Here is a 17,713-nt window from a genome sequence, read left to right as displayed (position 1 = left end):
TTATTTGGCATTGTTTATTGCATATGTACAGTCCAGAATCTCACGCCTCTTCTCTTCGGTTAAGAAATCGGTTAGTACTCTTAAATTTCAGCGTGTGTGGTGAAGTACTTGTGGCTGTCAAAAACAGCTGGCTGAAGCTGAATGTCCCAGATGTGTCCATCTTCCTGCAGTCCCCTAAACTTCACCCACTAGTTAACAACAGTGGATATTAACACATTCAAGCTCCGTTTGACCAGTAGTTACTTGACAAGCAAACATGAGGTCATTGCTAGTAACAAACCATGATCTAGGCATTTTGCAACACTCCTATCACACTTTGGAGGACGCCCTCGACTTCTGCATCCATAAATCGTGTTAATTTGAGGCACTTGTATCAAAAGGAACAATGTTGTTTTCCAGTTGAAGGGACACTTCTTTACAGACAACTGTGTCAGGACCAAACGGCTTCGTCTTGGAGGAGGGGCTGTGTGCATGTGTCTTGTCAGTCCTTTCAGTGACAGTTTTTAGTCTGATATGGTCTCAGAGAATGGACCCTTGCTCTTCTGAGTCTGTTCCAGCCTGTTTAGGATGAACTGGCTGGTGTCAATAAATCGCTCCACGCAGTATACGAAGCACGTATCTGTCCTTGAGTCCATCTTTGGTCCGGGTTTATCCATACATTTCTCCTGGAGACAGAGACCAATTCAGGCAAGGTGCAACAGATGATACAAATAGGTATATTACAAATAGTATAACACACTTAGCACAAGTGGTGTAACTAGGGTTGGGCATCGAGAACCGATTCCTAATCGGAATCGTTTCAAAAATTACGATTCCATCGGAATCGTTTCTTTATTGGAATCGTTCGGAATCGTTTGGAGGATTTGGTTTCAAATCTGATCATAGGTTGCAAATTTAATATGCGCAAGTTTTGGTTTCCGTAGCAGCTTGTTGTGTTGGAGCCGTGCAGCACAGTAAGCGGAGCTATAGTCTGGCTTTATTTTACATTGTAAAAGCTGTAAAACTGCAACCCACCTATGAATCAAAATAAAACTTCCCCTTATTTGTGAAATAAGCATCTAACCCGTTTCAACTCCACCACTCAAAGAATCGGAATCGAGAATCGATAAGAACCGGAATCGAAAGGAAGAATCGGAATTGGAATCAGAATCGTTAAAATCCAAACGATGCCCATCCCTAGGTGCAGCAGGTACTGGTAATCTTACAGTTGAGCGTTACTTTGTGGAAAACGCTACTCTACAATTACAAACAGAGGGGGATACACTCCAAACCAAACTTGGAAATTAGATCGAAAACGGCATCAATATTAAGGTTGGGTTATTTTCGTGATCTTAAGGATGTCTGCTTTCCGGCCGGTATGATAAAATGTTCGCCATGGACGAAACCAACGTGTTAATCCAATATGTGGACCTACACTCTTCTCCGCGGCGCGGGGTAACGTTATGGCCATCGTCGTCTAGGCAAATACAAAAGTTAAACGTTTGTTTCGTAAAACATTTCATCGTTGCAGAAAGAGTAGACATCTCTAATGTCACAAAGACATTTGAAGATCAAGATAACCTTCAGCTGATAACAGGTACAATTTACGCTTTGTTTTTCCCATTAGGTTTGCTTAGGAACCGCTATGACCAAATCCCGGGGTGGAGTGCTCTGGGTCCAAAATGTAGCCTAATGTCTACATTTGTAAATATAATTATTTGACCACGGAAAACAAAACACGTTTCTCCAACTGTTATGCCAATACAAGACAAACAAGCTATCAGTTCTAGCTGTAGACAAATATGTAAAAAGCAAATTGCAGAGCTGCATTGCTATATCTTAAAGTTGATCTTACCCAGCAAACCTCAGTCATTTGATGCACCAGCTGCTGAAATCGTTGTTTTTGAGACTCGATTTCGATGAATTGCTGAAGCTGAGGGTCTGCGGTCGCTCCCTGGCCGTTCATATTTTGCTAAAAAGTGATCGAAAGAGCAATATTTTTCCAATTATGAATGCCTTATGGCTCTGTTGCTGACCTTCACGTGTATGTATGGTCGACAGGAAACAGGAAGTGGTTCAACCAATCACAGAGCGCGTTCCTCTGACGGCATTCGTCATCATAGATACGTAATTTTTCACAACAGCAATATTCAATTAATGATATACAATTTAATTAAACAAATACATCTAATACCAACGTATGCGAAAGTATTAGTGTTTAACAAAATATTATATTTGACTACAATATGAAAACAACAGATTTAGGCTATCCAATATTTTGTCATTTTCATTTCACATGATGTTTCAGTCATTTTAAAGCCTGGCATACTTGGCTTTTATTTGTGCAATATATGTTCTCACAAAGCTTGTTTCCAAATGCAAAGGTCTCTACATTTTACAATGATTCCACAGAATACAATACACATGATCAATAAAGACCAAGGACTTTCAACAAAATAAACACATTTTAAATGCTAGCCTGTAGGACTGTACTTCTAATAATCTAATATATAGGCTATTCTTACCAGTGAGTTATAGAGACATTCACAATACATATATTCACATTACAGAGGATCTCAGTGTGGCTGCACAGTCCCATGTTCAAGCTGTTGAAATGATTGTGTTATCTTTCCAGGGACAAGTGGAGATGCTGATCTGTGGGGATCAACTGTTCTACAGTCTACTGGAGCTCATACAGCAAATCCTGAACAGTAAGCGCCAACTCCTGAAAGGTGGGTCTGTCATCTGCTTTCTGAAAACAAAACAAAGAAGGCTGTGAGAGAGAGAAAATACTTTTATAAACTATCATCATCTGTACAAGGTCATTGTCCAATCTTTACTGAGGCCCACACCTCAATATAAAATGTACTAACCTCAAGCCAACAGCTTGACATAATGCTGTAGACCTTTTCATTGGCCAGCTGGGGGCGGTAGAGGCGCAGGCCCCGGGACACTTGATCCACTATTTCCGTGTTGTTAAGGCGCTCATACGGAAGCCGTCCCAAAGTGTACACCTCCCACAGAAGAACCCCTAAATATGTATAGACATAGTTAGTGTGGTTATGATACTTTAATACAAATGGAAATTCATAGTTTACACTTATAACTGACCAAAAATGCAGTGGGGAATTAAAAAATATACTTTACTCACCATATGCCCATATGTCTGACTTGCTGCTGAATTTGCAGTAGAGGAGGACTTCAGGAGGTGACCAGCGAACAGGAAACTTAGAACCTGCTGAGCTTGTGTACTCATCATCTAAGACATACCTAAGGCAGTGGTGGAAGGAGTATTCAGATGTAGAACTACAAATACCACAATGTAAAAATACACCACATGTAAAAAAAACTGCAGTACTGGCTGCTGCATTTGGAATGAGTTGGAGGCATCCTACTGATTGTTCGGATAATCCTGTAAAATAGCGTAGTCTAACCTGCTTGAGATGAATGCATGCACCTCAGAGTCAATTGAGAAATGTTTAAGTTTTGATATATTTTTAAGTGATAAAATGCTGTTTTGGTGATATTGGTGATCTGTTTTTCAAAATTGACATCAGCATCAAAAACATTGCCGACGTTTCTTACTTGCTCACTGTATTTCAGCGACAGTGAATCCAGGTGTAAATAAATCTTTTGTATATGATTTTTAGGACCAACAATGAGAATGTCTTGTCTGTATTTAGCTGTAGAAAGTGTTTAAAGACATCCAGCATTTAATATCATTATTACAGTTTACTAGCTTGATAACAGAGCTGAGATCATTGGAGGAAAGTAAATGTAAAACTGTATGTCATCGGCATACAATTGGTAGGATATATTGTGTTTCTTTATGATAATACCAAGTGGGATCATATACGGATTAAAGAGCATTGGTCCAAGAACTGACCCTTGTGAAACCCCAAAGAAGATTTTTCTTTTTGTATATTTAAAACTAGCTACCAAAACATAAAAAAATTCCTTTCTGTGAGTCAGTGTTTATCTTGAGGTCATTAATTACTGTTATGAGAGCTGTTTCTGTGCTATGATTGGTTCTGAATCCCGATTAGTATGTATCCTACCAACGTGCCTCTCTGGGGCCATCCAAACGGAAACTTTTTTTGTGCAAACGCACATGTTTAGCATCGTTTGGGCCGACCGTCCAAACGAATCCTGTAAACGCACTGCCTGAAAACGCACTTTTTTGAAACCTGGTCTCAGTGTGAAAAAATTCTAAAACGGCTCTCGTTTGGACGGCGAATACGAATACGTCCATATCGATGATGTCATCGCCACACCCCTCGACCTCTTACCCGCACTAGTGCTAGTGCACGGCCACACGCGACTGCGGTGAAGCTAAGCGAGCATATCCCATCTCCATGGTCAAACCAGCTCACTTCATCTAAATACTTTGTCTCTGCTCCCTGACACTTCCCTCTGCCCTGCCGGTCCTGGATTCTACACAAGATATATTGCTAACGTTATGTAGCCAACGTTAAACATCGCTGAAGTAACTTACCACTACAGCATAGCTAACGTTAGCTGCTATGGTTGTTTATAAAGTGGAAGTAGACAATTTATCAACTAGCTAGCTAATATGTCTGCTTATCAACTGTGTCCTATAATTCATGTAAAGTTTTTTACCTTGACAGTCCAAAGTCAGTCACTTTGACGGTGCCATTTGCATCAACTAAACAGTTCCTGGCAGCCTGAGGACAAAACAAACAGCCCTCTATATTTAACTGTAAACATAAACATTTACTTATCTCCAAATACTTTATCCCAGTACATCACAACATAGCATGATACAATGATCTAGAAATGTACAGGGATTTGTGTCGCACAGCTGTACATACTACAGTAGATCTATGTCTCTCACCAGGTCTCTGTGGATGTACTGCTGTGATTCAAGATAGGCCATGCCCTCTGAGACGTCTTTACACATCTCTAGGAGCTGGACAGTTGTTGGGTGCTGCTTCAGGCCCTCCCTGAGGTACGTCAGCAGGCAGCCATTGGAAAGGAACTCAGTCACTATATAAATGGGTCTTTGTTTGGTGCACACGCCATACAGCTGGACCAGGTTTTCATGGCGAAGCTTCCTGGTTTAAGCAAAAGGAGATGGAAGTTAAGTATTATGTGTTTTCTCACACTTTAAACTACTCTTCCCAGAGTGACACATCACACAGTTTTATGAGTCTTGCACACAAAATATTCACTATGATTTCAACGGCAGTCAATTCAAGTGTCACAACTGCGTGATCTAAAGTGTCAGCTTAGTCCAAATTCAGACTCATTTATGTATTTACTAATTTGCTTACATCATGATTTTGGCTTCTTCTATAAAATCATCTTCAGACATGGAGCCCTCTTTAATCATCTTAATGGCAACGTCGTGCTGGCCCTGCCACTTTCCATATTTCACCACTCCAAACTGACCATTGCCCAGCTCCTTGATAAAGGTGAGGCAATGGGGTTCAATCTCCCACACACCTGGAGCAAACAAAAGAGAATGGAGAAGCACTTTTATACTTGCAGCATCCACATAAAAGAATTAGTTTTACATTTTGGTAAATCCCCTTTTTTCACTTTATTACTGAGAGTTAGACATGAAGACTGATACCACTATCACACACTAAAAACTCCTGGGTTATTTGTGTTGGGTTAAAATTATGGGTTATTTTTTCAGAGAGTAACCCATTTTCTGGGTTATAGGGCTAATATTTTGACCCAATGCCTGGGTTGTTTGGGTTTCTGGGTTATTTTTCAAAGAGTAACCTGGGTTATAGGGTTGGTTTTCTCTCTCTCTCTCTCTCTCTCTCTCTCTCTCTCCAATGTATTTTTCCACACACACAGTCATGACATGGTCATTACATAAGATCATATCATATGTGTATAAGTTTAGCTTAGTTTAAAAATAGTCTAACGATTTTATAATAATAGTCTTGTTTAAAACAGTGCTTCTAGAATAAACTCTTACGTTCCATTAGCTAACGTAATTTAACTAACTAGTTTATGAAGAGTAACTGACATTCACTTAATTAAAGTTATTTCAAAGGAGTCATTAATGGAGACATGTCAATGCTGTATCGTTGTTATCTATCTAGCTAGCTAAGGAAGTAAGTTATCGGTTTTCTTTTTTATTAAGATGTATCTGAGTCACTGTATGCTACATTGGCTGACTAGCTAGCTAGGTTAATGCCTTAATGCTACGACAAATGTTAGCACGCTAAAACGTAGCTAACATTGATTTAGCTAGCTCGGTTTAAGGAGACGTTTATGAATAAAACATTATTATTACTAAATATTTTCTTGCTGAAAAGTGAACATGCAGAAAAAGGAGGAAAATTTGTTTCAGCTATCATGTAGCCTATTCTGAATGCTCACGTTTCCATGTTACATGTATTTTTAATTGTTTGTGTAACATTACTAAAAGTTATGTATTAAGTACTTTATGTAGTTCCTTTTAAATAAAAAATGCAAAAATGTAATACTGACAAATCGCCGGTGTTACACCGGTTCTCCCCCACCCTGCTGGGTAGTGTGCATCCCTCTTTCCAAAAGAGTGAAAATAGTCCATCTCCAACAGAAGCCTGCCGTGCATAGTGATGTGTCCTTGTTTGTGTGTGTTTCTTCCCCTTCGTGTACTGAAATACTTTTTCTTCTCTCCTTTCAGATGCCCTGGAGGAGAACCACACACCGTCGCTGCGGTACCGTTTTTACGGCTACTTTGCGGCTTTCACAGCCTCCATTACGGTCATTGCCCGGGGGTACTCGGTAACCTCCGGGTTTGTGAGGTCGAAGAGGCCGCAGAGGCGCACAAGCCTGGCGATGAGGGTTTTGTGATCTCTGTAAGTATAAAAATCTCTGTGTCCTATTGTCATCACTGCTTGTGAGTTTGTTGTTTTTGTTAATGTTTCCTCTGAAAGAGTCCGTCCGTTTTCTGTGTTTTGCAGATCAGGGAACACAAGACTAACAAGTCCTTTGGGGTGGCTCAAATGTTCTTAGAGACTGACGAGTTTCGATGGCTGGAGAGTTGGCTGCAGCTGTGGGTGGCCAACAATCCACCGAACCAGCTGGTTTTCTTCACGGCTGGGAAGGGCCCATGCTAAAACTTCTTGCACCACCTGCAGATAGCGTGGGCGGAGATGGGCCTTAAAAGGTCCCCCAACTTCACTGACCTGAGGACTGCTGTGTCTGCTCATGTAAGTTCTCCTCAGTCACTTATCTGTTCATGCTGGATTTCATTAAAACTCTGCTGGCTTAACTAACAGTAGCAATCTTTTCTCTTCTACTGTTTTAAGGTCAAGAACAACCTTCTGTCGAGCAGTGGAAGATGGTGGTCACCTTTATGTGCCACAACATGGCCACCGTTGACTGCTTCTACGCCCTCAGCCTGAACGTGGCCCAGTCAAAGAGGATGAGGGACCATTTCCGCTAGGCCCTCACCCACACCGTGCCATCACCGGAGTCACCAGAAGCTTCCTCCTCCTCCTCCACCACCAGGAAGAGTTCCCGCAAGCCTGAGTCCTCCTCCAGTTCCAAGACAAAACCCCTGCCCCCTACCAGGAGTCAGGGACCTCAGGACTGGAGAAGGAACTTCAGGACATGGAGGAGGAGAGGGAGTTTATTGCGGGGATGCAAAATGTAAGTAAAACTCTAAGATATGTACTTTAAAGACTCAGTCCATTTATGTCTGTTACACCAGACCTCACTCTGTGTTTTGTGATTGTGTTTCCTCAACAGACAACAGAGAAGGCCCGAGAAGTCTCGTGAACATGCCAGTGTGCTTCAACCTGACTTGTGTGGTGGGAAACGTCTTCAGGCACACGGGAATCACCGGAAAATAAGGTTTGTTTTCTTTGCTTTTGTATGAGCTGGATTATACAGTACATCTACCAAACATATTATGAATAAAACAACATGGATATTCCATTACTATGGGTTCTTACCGACATTTCAGGACCATTTATGACGGGTCGGGATATTGCCATCCTTGTGTAACCCAGACTAAAAGGTACACAGCCACAGATTCACGAGGGAGTGGAGGGGGGGCATTTTATAGCATTTTGATAAGATGCATAGTGATATTAATCAAATACAGTGATGCACACAAAAAAAATTCTATGGTTTCTATGGGAGAAAAACAAACAACATTATGTACATTAGCCATGCCCTACAGGAATTGGGATTTTGTACGCTGATACATTTTGAAACCACTGCACCACTTCAATACATGATACATGATGTATGTTCTAATGTCTAAGTTTTACATAAATTAAATAATTTGCACATATATCTATGTGTATGTTGTCAGTCATTGTACATTTAGGTTGAAATTGAGTGATGCTTGACATTGAAATTATATCAAAATATGTCAATACATTTTGACGTAATTTTGACGTCAATGTTTGATGTCATATTGATGTTAAATTGTCATCAAATGCCCACTGGGAAGTGTGTGGTTTTTTTATATAGATTTTATTTTAATTTAATGCAATACAAATGTAAAAGTGCTTAAAGTGTGTAATATAATGTAAAATAACGTTTTATTTTCTGAATTAAGGCATACTGGCATAGTAACCCAAGTTAGTTTATTTTTGACCCAACTCCTGGGTTAAAAAGGGACCAACTAATTTCTGGGTTATTTCAACCCAGAAAATTGGGTTGTTCTTTTGACCCAGAAGTTGGGTTATTTTAACCAAACATTTGGGTCAAGTATTTAACCCAGAAGTTTGGGTTATATTAACTACACTGTTGGGTTATTTTAACCCAAGATTTGGGTCAAGTATTTAACCCAGAAGTTGGGTCAAAAAGAATAACCCAATTTTCTGGGTTGAAATAACCCAGAAATTAGTTGGTCCTTTAATGGGTTATTTTTGACCCAGGAGTTTTTAGTGTGCATATCTATATGAAACTATGGCCAACCACTGAGTTTAGCAAAAAGACTCTTACTAATATATATATATATATATATATATATATATATATATATATATATATATAATTTTTTTTTTTTTTTTTTTTTTCATACAACAAAGTAAGAAAACAAACCTTCAAGACTCCAGGAAATAATCCTGCACATGACCCACTGTAAAACCATGTTTTACATATTTTTTTGTTTGGATTAAACAAACAAGATACATGTTAATTAATGAGCTTTAGAGGTGCTATTAGGCACAAAAGTGATTAAGCTTGTTGCCCAAAATGTCAAACTATTCCTTTCACACTCAAGGGACTCATTACTTTAAACAAATGGTGCTGTCAACAATGCTGAAACGCGATGGTCATTATGTTAATAGATGCAGGGTCAGAGAATTGCTGGTTTATAAATTGCACTCACTGAGACATTTCTAATCAGTCATCAGAGGTTAATCACCCGATATTATGATTAACAAGAGAATACATTAATTATGTATATTGATACATAGTCATGCTTACCATAGCCAAGCCCTGCTGTTGATGGAGGCCGTGCCCGGTTAGAAACAATGTATTTCAGCCTGCTAACCATACCTAGTGAGGGAGACAACAAAACCTATAAGGTCAAGTTGAGCTGTATGAAGTACAGACTTTGAATGTTGACATTTTTTGATATCTTGTTTTTGTGCCTATAATTTGTTGCCTTCCCCTCTCTGTTGATTCTTTTTTCCCCCTGCTATGACAACAACATTTTAATTGTATATTGTTGTGTGACAAATATCAAATAATTTCACTACTACTGTATCAACCTGCTGCATTGTGCTGGTGGTAGTTGATGAGCTCTGGGATGCTGCTGAAATGATGCTTCTCTGCCAGGTAGAACTGGCCCTGTGCAGTGGTGCAGATGTTATAATGTCTGCAGCTTCCACTAGTTTCCCTGTGGAGAGAAAAGAGCAACTTTAGGTAGATTTAGTCGCATGTTCTCATTGATGCAGGAACTTATCATTTATCATGTATCTTTTCAGCCTTATCCACAAGATAGCTCAGTCTTACAGTGTCCTGTGATGAAAAAGTTCTGCAGGCAGATAAGTCCAGGTTTTGCATTAATAATTTACATTTCTCTCCCTGTGTGGCCCACTGTTTCCGCTTTCATTACAAACAGTTCTTCTTTTGATACGTTCACACATGACTGGAGCCAGTGGATACAGTATTGCAGGATAGCAGTGTTTTAAACCACTGAGCTGACTCACCCGCCACCCTTAGTGAACAAAGACACAGTATATTTCCCGGCCTTGCTTGAGTCCCGTATCAGGAAGCCTCCGTCTTTGTTCTGGGAAACAACACACAAGCATCACGTAAGTTTCAAATTTAATTTAGTCCAGCCAAATTCGACTAATCTGTAGGTGCACAACATTTTCAAAGCTATCCTCCTATAACATTGTGCATGTCAGTCATTGAGTTTACCTCAGTCTTTAACAGCTTCTCTGCCTGGCTACGGTTCATATTCTTGGAATACCAGCTGTGAAACATAAATGTGTATATAATTTTTTTAAAGTAACTTATAATAGTATTATAATAAAGTAAACAATGACCATTTAGAGGCAGTACAATAGTGCCCACACTCACTCAAATTTTTCTAGCCCATGTTCGGCTTCCACAACATAATTACAAGGTATGTATCCTTCATTTCTGCAAAAGAAAACCAAACACATTGTATTTATTCAAAATGTATACAAATATACATATTGCACTCACAAACACTAGATGCATCTCATACACAAATTCTAGCTCCTAAAACTCTATAAGCAAATTGAATTCATCCAAATTACAGTTGATTAGTATTTAAATCTCTTTTTAATGATCATGCTATAAAATGTATTTTCTTATTTATATGGCATTACGAATGGAGTAGATCAGAAAATGAATTTGGTCAAATACAGTAAAAACACATTCATACCGGTATACATATTATGCAGTTCTACTCTTAGTGCTGTCTCCTGCTCTTTATACACTTGTTTTAATTTATTTAATCTTTGCATCTCAAAGTCCTCAATGAATATGTCTCCTTTTGCAAGCAAGGAGCTTGCAATCTTTTTACCTTGGACACCTCTTCTCCCACTGTTTTTCATGTGGATGCATGTCTGTACAATAGTCAAGTTGATTAGCTTATTTTTCTTCTGGCTTTCCACCAATTCTGATCAGACATCTCCAGGATGGTGTACTCTTCATCCTTCCTGAGCTCCAGGTCTTGGGGTGACATTGGTGTGTAGTTATACTCTGCTATGACAGTCATGCCTACAGAGGGGGAAGGTGGCTCAGGAGGCTGTGGAGGTAAAGGCCGAACCAACTTCTCCTGGACAAAAACATAAGATTTGTGAATGTATTATTAAAAATGACTGTCGGTAATCAGTGATTATTATTTGAAAGGGACTGTGTGTATACCTCTGTTGGTGTAGGAGGAAGAGGTTTCCTGGATCCCCTTCGCCGAGATGGTTTAGATGTAAAGCCTATTAATGACATAATTTAATACATGAATAAAATAATTAAGCCATAGGCTAAAGTTTAGTTGTCGATTGTTGCCAATGTCAAACCAAAGGAAGTCTCGTTCTCACCGTTCTTATTATCTAGCACCTTGCAACCCATTGCTTGTTTAACTTCCTGCTGGCAGCACAGCCAAACCCCATCCACCCAGAAACAAGGATGGTACTTTTGCATGAGATCCTTGTTGAAGCGCACCACTATGCACAAGTATGGACACACACACACACACACACACACACACACACACACACACACACACACACACACACACACACACACACACACACACACACATATATACAAGACATTAAATCAACACTTTCATTTGCATATGCACCCAGCTCCTCTATTGTGCATGCACTGGGTGATAAGATATGCTTTAACTGTCTGGCTGACAAGACACATAAACACCAGATACATTTGTACATTTGTATGCATATACCAACTTTCTTTCAGCTTCTTTATCCATTGAGCCCGTATATCCTCAGTCTTTGCAAAGATGTACAGCGGCCCCTCATCATAAATGATCTGTGGAAAAAATGAAAAAGAAAATACCCATCAGCTGTTTTTGTTTTTTTGTCAAAGACATTGGGTGATTTTCTATTTAACTTACTAGCACAGTACAGACACCATTTTTTGAAATTAGTCCAGTATTGAGCAAGACTACTGCAGACGGCAGAAGCGCTACAGGCTGCAATGTAACCTGTTGAAGCATTTGTGCACTGTCAATTTACGTCCACTAAAAGTGCTTCTTTTTGTCACGGACATGCTCAGATTATTATTCTTAGTGTCTGACACTTGTTAAACCAGAAACAGCTCCATCACCAAATCACATATAAATGGGTAAATTAGGGGTTTATTTCAACCAAAAAAGTATCGGTTTATTTCAACCAAACCAGAGTGGTGATTTTTCAAACAGTGGAAAGACGAACCGAGATGGCCTTTGGATTCTATCGATGTTGTCTAAAGTGTGTTTCACGATGATAAAGTGACTGTTTATTTAAATGGAGTCTGGTGGGTTTGGCAATGGCGATTTTGGGGTTGTTTCATGTTAAACACAAAAGATCTTACTCTTTAACAAAAAGGTCGACCTCGACCTCTGTAGTGGTCCTTTCCATAATGTCAGACACTTCGAATAATAATATCAGCATGTCAGTGGCAAAATAAGCACTTTTAGTGGATGTAAATTGAAGGTGTGCAATAGCCCATTAACAATACATTGCACAATTTCAAAAATGGTTGCTCCCATCAGTCACTTCAGACACAAAAACATAGGAAAATAGGGTCTAGGTTGAAAAATACAGAAGTTACCCTTTAACACGTGTGCACCTGCACAGTCACTGAAAGCCCCTAGTTCATTTGAGTGTGAGAGATAGTTTCACTTCTTAACAATGGACTTTCACATTATTAACTATTGGAGGATTGGACAACTTTTGCCTGCCCAGGAGAAAACTTGGTCTTGTGTTATAGGCCTCCCATATGTTGCTTATCGCAACTTCTACATAGTAGTGACGGGTTTGAAACACTATCAAATAAGAAATATATTCCATTCTTCCTTAATATACTACAGTGACTGATACTGGGACATAGAAACATCTTAACACTTTCCATCTCCAACACTAACACTAGCATAGAGGTAGGAGTGAAAGCCAAAACTTGGTAGTTTTTGGTCCTGATTTTAGGCCAATGATAATGTAAAATGGCTGCAATATCACACATTGTTGCAGCTGTGTCTGTAATCTTCTTGATTGTAATGAGGTTAAATAAGTAAATGGACAAAAATGTCTACCTGGAAAGCATACATGCGCTCTTGCGGGGAGTTGGTCTCTGGCTGGACTGTCTCTACACACCTGATCTTCTCGATGTCAACTGATCCTTTTAAACCTTTTCGCTTCTGTGTCACAGATGAGGAAACAGTCAGGTAACTCAGGTGTGCAGTAGCTGCACATTTCTCTTCAGGTTTCCAGCAAACATTAAGCTGAGAAAAATGTGATGCTATTTTAACAAAGTCTTTCTGTAATTCCATATATACGTACCCCTTTGTCAGAATCAAAATCATAGTAGGCTATTTTTTCCTGAGTGAGAACAAACCATCTCTCCTTGTAGTTCAAAGGGGAGGTCTTCTTCTTCTGCTGAGATCGTTTAATGAAGATTTCTTCCAGTATATTGTCTGACATGATTCAGTCAACATTAATCTACATGGGAACAAAGAATAATGAATACTTTTGTAAAGCATAATAGCAGTGTAACACCCGGCTGTTTTCATTGTGGCAGAACAGCAATGAACAGCACATTCACACCTCGACTCAGGCAATAATCGCTTTACTGAGAACTGTGACTGACTCACCCATTATCACTGTGCTTAGCTTATAGGCAGCCTTTTGGGTTATAGCACTTCGAATGCAATTATTCTGTGTTTTTATTTCCTTTGAAACATGTATTTTAACAGGATTTAAGTCAATATGCACACACACATTCATAGAGTCAGAGCAATGCCTCTACATCACGTGTGAATAAAGATCTGGCACGGGATGAAGCATGAATGCGAGCACATATCAGCATGTGATTACCTTTAGTTTGCATAAGCCCTGCTTTTCCTGCCTGCAACATCCTATTCATTTCCAACCCCCCCACCCCCTGTTTCACATCTGTTTCCCTCAGCTACTGTATCTTGGTCATCATCACGCAAGCTCAGTGACCTGAATGCTTTTGTGCTGGGAAACTGTGGGAGATTTTGGTGTCTCCACCAAATCCCTTGTTAACTATGTATTTCTAATATCACTGGTTGGTATTGTCCCTCCACTTCTCAGATTCTTCAGAACACAACAAAATTGCATCGAAAAGTTTTTGGTGATTGTATTTCATGTCACATAAATTTAGAGGTTTGTAACTGGCTTGACGGCAGCAACCCAGTTGATAATGCAGTTACTTTGAACTAAAGTTCCTTTGGTTAATGTAACACATTAAAATGTATGTTTGTTGTGCTAGGTTTTTGGTGTTTTCAGAAAATTTGAAACGAAATGTGTTTACTGGAGAACTCATCATAAAAGATATCAAACAATACACTATCACAAGACTACCTTTCTCTCGCTTACATAATTTGCTCACACACATAATTACATTTGACCTGCATAAGTAGGCAAATGAAAAAGGCTGTAAGACTGCACCTGCTGACTACTTGTGCTGAACTGGAACCTGCACCTCCAAAACAAGACAAGGCCTAATTGAAACACTAATGTCTGCTCAGGGATGAGGATAATGTAGACTCTGTAAAAGCACTAACACATGGCCTCATTCCTAAAACAACAAAAATATACGCTCTAAATATCTTCACATTTTGGAAAAACACAAAAGTTCCTTGAGATGTTGAATAATTTATCCCAATTTATTCCTCTGAGGAAGATAGACACACCGGCGACTCCAAGCAATGTTTGACAACGCTCCAACTCAAAAAGTGATATTACAAAATTTTATTTTAGACATGTATTTACTATTGTATTCATATATTATGCTACTTTTGTGAACCCAATACTTTTGTAAACTCATTTCAAGCACCAAAACAATTGAGTGTAGGTATGTTATCACACGAGAATTGAGAAATATTTCTGCTTTAGGGCCAAATTATCTCTTTGTACATTGCTCTGGAACATTTTAGGGCATAGCTAAACAGAAAGCTGAGTTTGTTCGGAACATTTTAATAGGAAACACATAGGGATCAGGTTATATGCAGATACTCTTAAAATGAGAATTCAAGAAGATATCTAAAAATGCCCTTACAGAGGGTTAATGTCAAAAGATACCGCAGTGACAGGCCAGAGTGTCGATGTATCACCTATCATGAAAATGTATGACGCAGAACTAGAATTACATCAAAGCAAAAAGCACAATTTACAGATGTTTTTTTCAGCAAACACTGTCTAAAAAACACATTATTCTAAAATACACAAACTCCCCCTTTGGCACACAGCTGAATGCTAATTGTCTGTTAGTCTCTTTGGAATGTGTTTGCACTTCAGCTCAGCCTATTTTCAGCTTGTGAGCACTTCCTTCTATCATCTGAACTGTAACTATAACACCACCAGAAGCTTCTGTCACTCGCTGCTATAGAGTGTGACATTTCTTCACACTAGACTGACAATACCTATTGGTTTTGTTTGTGCTGTCATAAACAGACAGCAGTGTTCCCCATTCCGTGAAACATTGTTTACTCATTCCTCATTCTTCGCCGCCTAATGTTTTCTCACATCACTAACTTCAGTATAGAGGTCAACAAACTCTGATAATGGATGATCAACACACTGATGTTCCACCCCTTCTCTCTTTTTCTCTGATCGAGTGGAGCCAGTTGACTGAAAATGTATGCCCATATTTCACTGTATCATCATGGCCAACAGGACTTTTTTTGTCTTTTTTTTAAGGGAGTTGACGCACAGTGGCTGACACAGACGAACTGATAGGGAAGTTGCATCAGTGTTGTACTGCAATATGAAGGGAGAAGGAACCCAGTGCTCTGCAGCACTTCAACCTATTATATCTCTTTCTCTCAAATGCAGTTAGCATTAGCACATTCAAAATGTATGTTACATACATGTGATGCTGTTAACACATCGCTTCCCCACTTGAACTTAAACATATTTGCAATACTCTAAATGTAGTTTCTGCACAGCACGACACTTTAACACTTTGCAGAGAGAAGGGTTTTTCTAATGCTTATCCTCTCAGTTGAGTGTGTGTTCTTTGGTTGTGAAATTCTATAAACTATGTATATCAATTTGAGGATTATCTGTTATGACATTGGGCTCAAAAACTCTATTAAAAATGCACTTATTACTGTACACAAGGCTACTTTTCAGCAACTCAAAAGTCAAGAGTAGCCAAAGTGTAGCCTTAAAATAACCGTTTTCAATCTCATAAAATCATCAATCGCAAGATACCATATATATTTGATATATTTTCATAATTTCTTACTTGGGTGGCCATCAGAGAGATGCTTTTTGTAACCTGTAAATATTGCCAACTGTGTCACATGCCTACGTGCATGCAAGGCAGTGCATCATGTTTTAAAATGAAAAGGCCCAAATTCAAAAACTTATAAACACTGAGGAACCTGTGTATTTGGATGGAATGCAATTATTCATATTTGTTGTGTGATGTCTGCAACATATGACACAGCAAACACAACTATATCATGAAAGAGTTGGTTCAACAGGAACCTGTCAAGATTCTCTCTTTCCTGACGTTTCCTGACAGATAAGTGGTACATGCAAGAAAATGTGTGTGTATGTGTTTGTCTGCATTTAAGATGGAGACAATGAGAAAAAAGAGAGTGACATGGGGGCTCAGTTGTAAGAGTTAAATCTAACCACAAAGAATACTCTCACACACATATTAGGACACCACATCAGTTTAACATTGTGGCGCTCTGTAGAGTTCAATTTTCAGAATGCACAAATAGTAATTAGTATTCCTTGTAATGCATGTAAATATAGGCGATTTTAGGGAAACTTAAATTGTAATAAATGTGCTCACTAATTCAGAACATACAAGATATTTGTCATGCATGGAAGTGTAACCACATGAAACTACTATCTGATTATAGCCCCATCATACATCTAAACCACTATAGTGCAGCAAGACATGTCTATACAAAGGTTTAAAAGACATGCAAAGTACAGCCAAGTACATCATAGTCCATTATCATTGACAAAACATTCAGAAACAAGTATAACATCTTTGCATTTTAGCAGATAATGTCACTATTGTTTGACTTTATATTTGTAATTTTGTGATAAGTACACACTTCATTTAGGATTTGCATACAAACTAAAAGTTGATGGGTTTTAATTTAGTACTTGCACAAATCTACATAATACTGACTACTACTTTTGTACATAGTCTTTTAAATGAAATGCATTCATGCTTTTATCATTCATACTTAAGTAAGAATAGAACTAATTCAGATATGTTCTTAATAAGAGCTAATTAAGAAATTAGTTAAAATACTTCTTGACCTTACATCCTATATATTTAAAGAGCTTTGACACTTACCCAGACAACCAAAAAAGTCAAACATCAGACAGACAACTGCAGATGCTGAGGCTTAAAGCGGTGACATGCCTCAGTTGCTTGCCTTCCATAAAATGTGTGTTAGTCTGTGATGCAAGAAGGTTAAACCCACCCACAGAGAGGAATCGACTCTGCTAACTTCCCCTTTTTTTCTGCTCATTTTCATATCAGCCTTCTGGACAGTTTCGGTGATAAGTGCAAGCGGGTTTAACAGTGACAGAGGACAATATTTGTG

General features: G+C 38.9%; 2 protein-coding genes and 1 long non-coding RNA gene across 3 annotated transcripts; 1 reads left to right on the top strand and 2 right to left on the bottom strand.

Moving 5' to 3' along the window:
* Positions 1-2,065, bottom strand: timm8a (translocase of inner mitochondrial membrane 8 homolog A (yeast)). The gene is made up of 2 exons (XM_039813378.1): positions 1,835-2,065; positions 1-665 (listed from the first exon to the last, which is right to left on the bottom strand). Exons 1-2 carry the CDS (start codon positions 1,943-1,945, stop codon positions 504-506), a joined length of 273 nt encoding a protein of 90 aa, XP_039669312.1. The 5' UTR covers positions 1,946-2,065; the 3' UTR covers positions 1-503.
* Positions 2,066-2,290: 225 nt separating this feature from the next.
* Positions 2,291-17,573, bottom strand: btk (Bruton agammaglobulinemia tyrosine kinase). The gene is given in 18 exon segments (XM_039813380.1): positions 2,291-2,731; positions 2,853-3,010; positions 3,131-3,249; positions 4,600-4,664; positions 4,835-5,054; positions 5,274-5,445; positions 9,394-9,465; positions 9,681-9,808; positions 10,122-10,201; positions 10,336-10,390; positions 10,498-10,560; positions 11,019-11,224; positions 11,314-11,378; positions 11,484-11,609; positions 11,859-11,940; positions 13,202-13,306; positions 13,449-13,607; positions 17,461-17,573. Coding segments are annotated over 17 exon segments (1,929 nt in total). The 5' UTR covers positions 13,590-13,607; positions 17,461-17,573; the 3' UTR covers positions 2,291-2,659.
* LOC120566756 lies at positions 7,294-8,250 on the top strand. The gene is made up of 2 exons (XR_005640459.1): positions 7,294-7,599; positions 7,699-8,250. It is a non-coding gene; the product is annotated as an uncharacterized LOC120566756 (long non-coding RNA).
* Positions 17,574-17,713: the final 140 nt, after the last annotated feature.

Source organism: Perca fluviatilis, chromosome 10 (assembly GCF_010015445.1).
Source record: "Perca fluviatilis chromosome 10, GENO_Pfluv_1.0, whole genome shotgun sequence".
Taxonomy (NCBI): Eukaryota; Metazoa; Chordata; class Actinopteri; order Perciformes; family Percidae; genus Perca; species Perca fluviatilis.
Note: the sequence above shows the minus strand (reverse complement) of the source record. Positions and strands in the feature narration are given on the sequence as shown.

Bases quoted from the DNA above. Each gene is read 5' to 3' on its own strand.
- timm8a (XM_039813378.1), bottom strand. From the start codon at position 1,945: ATGAACGGCCAGGGAGCGACCGCAGACCCTCAGCTTCAGCAATTCATC. The intron at 666-1,834 runs GTAAGATCAACT...CTCTGTCTCCAG, and splicing joins AAATGACTGAGGTTTGCTGG to GAGAAATGTATGGATAAACC.